Source organism: Monoraphidium neglectum, assembly GCF_000611645.1.
Source record: "Monoraphidium neglectum strain SAG 48.87 unplaced genomic scaffold scaffold04651, whole genome shotgun sequence".
Lineage (NCBI taxonomy): Eukaryota > Viridiplantae > Chlorophyta > Chlorophyceae > Sphaeropleales > Selenastraceae > Monoraphidium > Monoraphidium neglectum.
In genome coordinates this window covers 1-1234 of record NW_014008978.1, presented here as the reverse complement: position 1 = coordinate 1234, position 1234 = coordinate 1, and the positions used below count along the sequence as shown (strand labels likewise).

The 1234-nt window shown below is 71.6% G+C and overlaps 1 protein-coding gene across 1 annotated transcript in view; it reads right to left on the bottom strand.

Moving 5' to 3' along the window:
- The window catches only part of MNEG_14648 (hypothetical protein), a gene marked incomplete at both ends in the record, with an annotated part of 1998 nt that extends 1107 nt beyond the window's left edge, over positions 1-891 (bottom strand). Inside the window, 2 exons of the mRNA XM_014036879.1 lie at positions 128-390; positions 846-891. Coding sequence (XP_013892333.1) covers positions 128-390; positions 846-891 — 309 coding nt within the window. The remainder of the gene's footprint in view (positions 1-127; positions 391-845) is intronic.
- Positions 892-1234: the final 343 nt, after the last annotated feature.

Genomic DNA, 1234 nt, shown 5'->3' with positions numbered 1-1234 from the left:
CCCCTGGCGTCGTCGGCCTGTCAACATCGCCGCGCGATCGCACCAATGCCCCCAGCCTGCCCCCCTCCTTCCCCGCAAATCCTGCCCATGATTCCCCCCAGCCCCCGCCCCACAGCACACCGCCCACCAGCAGTGTCATAAGGAACACTATGAAGGAGCGCCGCCCCAGGGCTTTCACAATCCGCGTCGTCGCCAGCTGCCCCACCACCGACCCCGCCAGCCCCAGACCCAGCAGCACGGCCCCGTAGTCATAGGGCACCAGCCCGAAGCCGACGTACACGCAGCAGGCGGCGGCGGAGGTGAAGGCGATCATGGTGGCGCTGGTGGCGGCGGCGACGTCCGCCATCACGCCCAGCTCCAGCATCAGGGGCGCCTTGACCACGCCGCCGCCTTTGGGGGTGGAAGGGAGGGGGGGGGGGGTTCTGTGGGTGAGCAGATGAGGGGGGGCCGCGTTGGGCAGTGAAGCAGAGAGCGGGAGGGTACACAAGGCACAGCCCTGTGTGGCGGCCGCGCCGCCGCGCGCTTGGCCGTGTCCCGCCTGGGACCGAGCAAGCGGCGCGGCGCCCCGCGGCCAAGAGGTGCCGGCTCCGGCCCCCGGCTGTTCCCCCAGCACTGCCCAGTCCCCCCAGCTAGCCCGTTCCTGCTGACCCAGCCCCACATGGCACCTTTACAAAGTACCTCACACAACCCCACACACAGCCTCGCGTACAGCCCCCCGCAAAACCGCCCGAAGCCACTCACACAGGGTCCCATCCCTCAAACGCAACCCATGAAAGCCCCCCACACAGGGCCCCAAGCCGCCGCCCACCCATGGCACCCCACAGACCCTGCCGCGCCCCACTCACCCAGGCCGAAGAGCCCCGCCACCACGCCCGCCAGGCTGCACACCATCGGGTACAGCAGCGTGTTGCGCGGCGTGTAGCGGATGTTGTCGCCCGCGGCCGCGCCCTTTGACAGTATGTCGCGCCTCGTCAGCAGCGTCACGGCCACCGCGGGCGGCACGACAGACAGCACCGTTGCCCAATAGGCCCAGGAGCCGCAGGGCACCGCAGCTTTGGCCAGGTCGCTGCCCGCCACAGCCGCGGTCAGCAGCACGAGCAGCGACAGCGGGCCCGCCGGCAGGAACACAGACTGGCGCGAAGCTGCCGCAGACGCGGGCGCCAGCGGCGGCGGCTCGGCGGCGGCCGGTGGCGGCGGGACGGTCAGCGCGACCGCCGGCGCCCAAGCTGTGGCG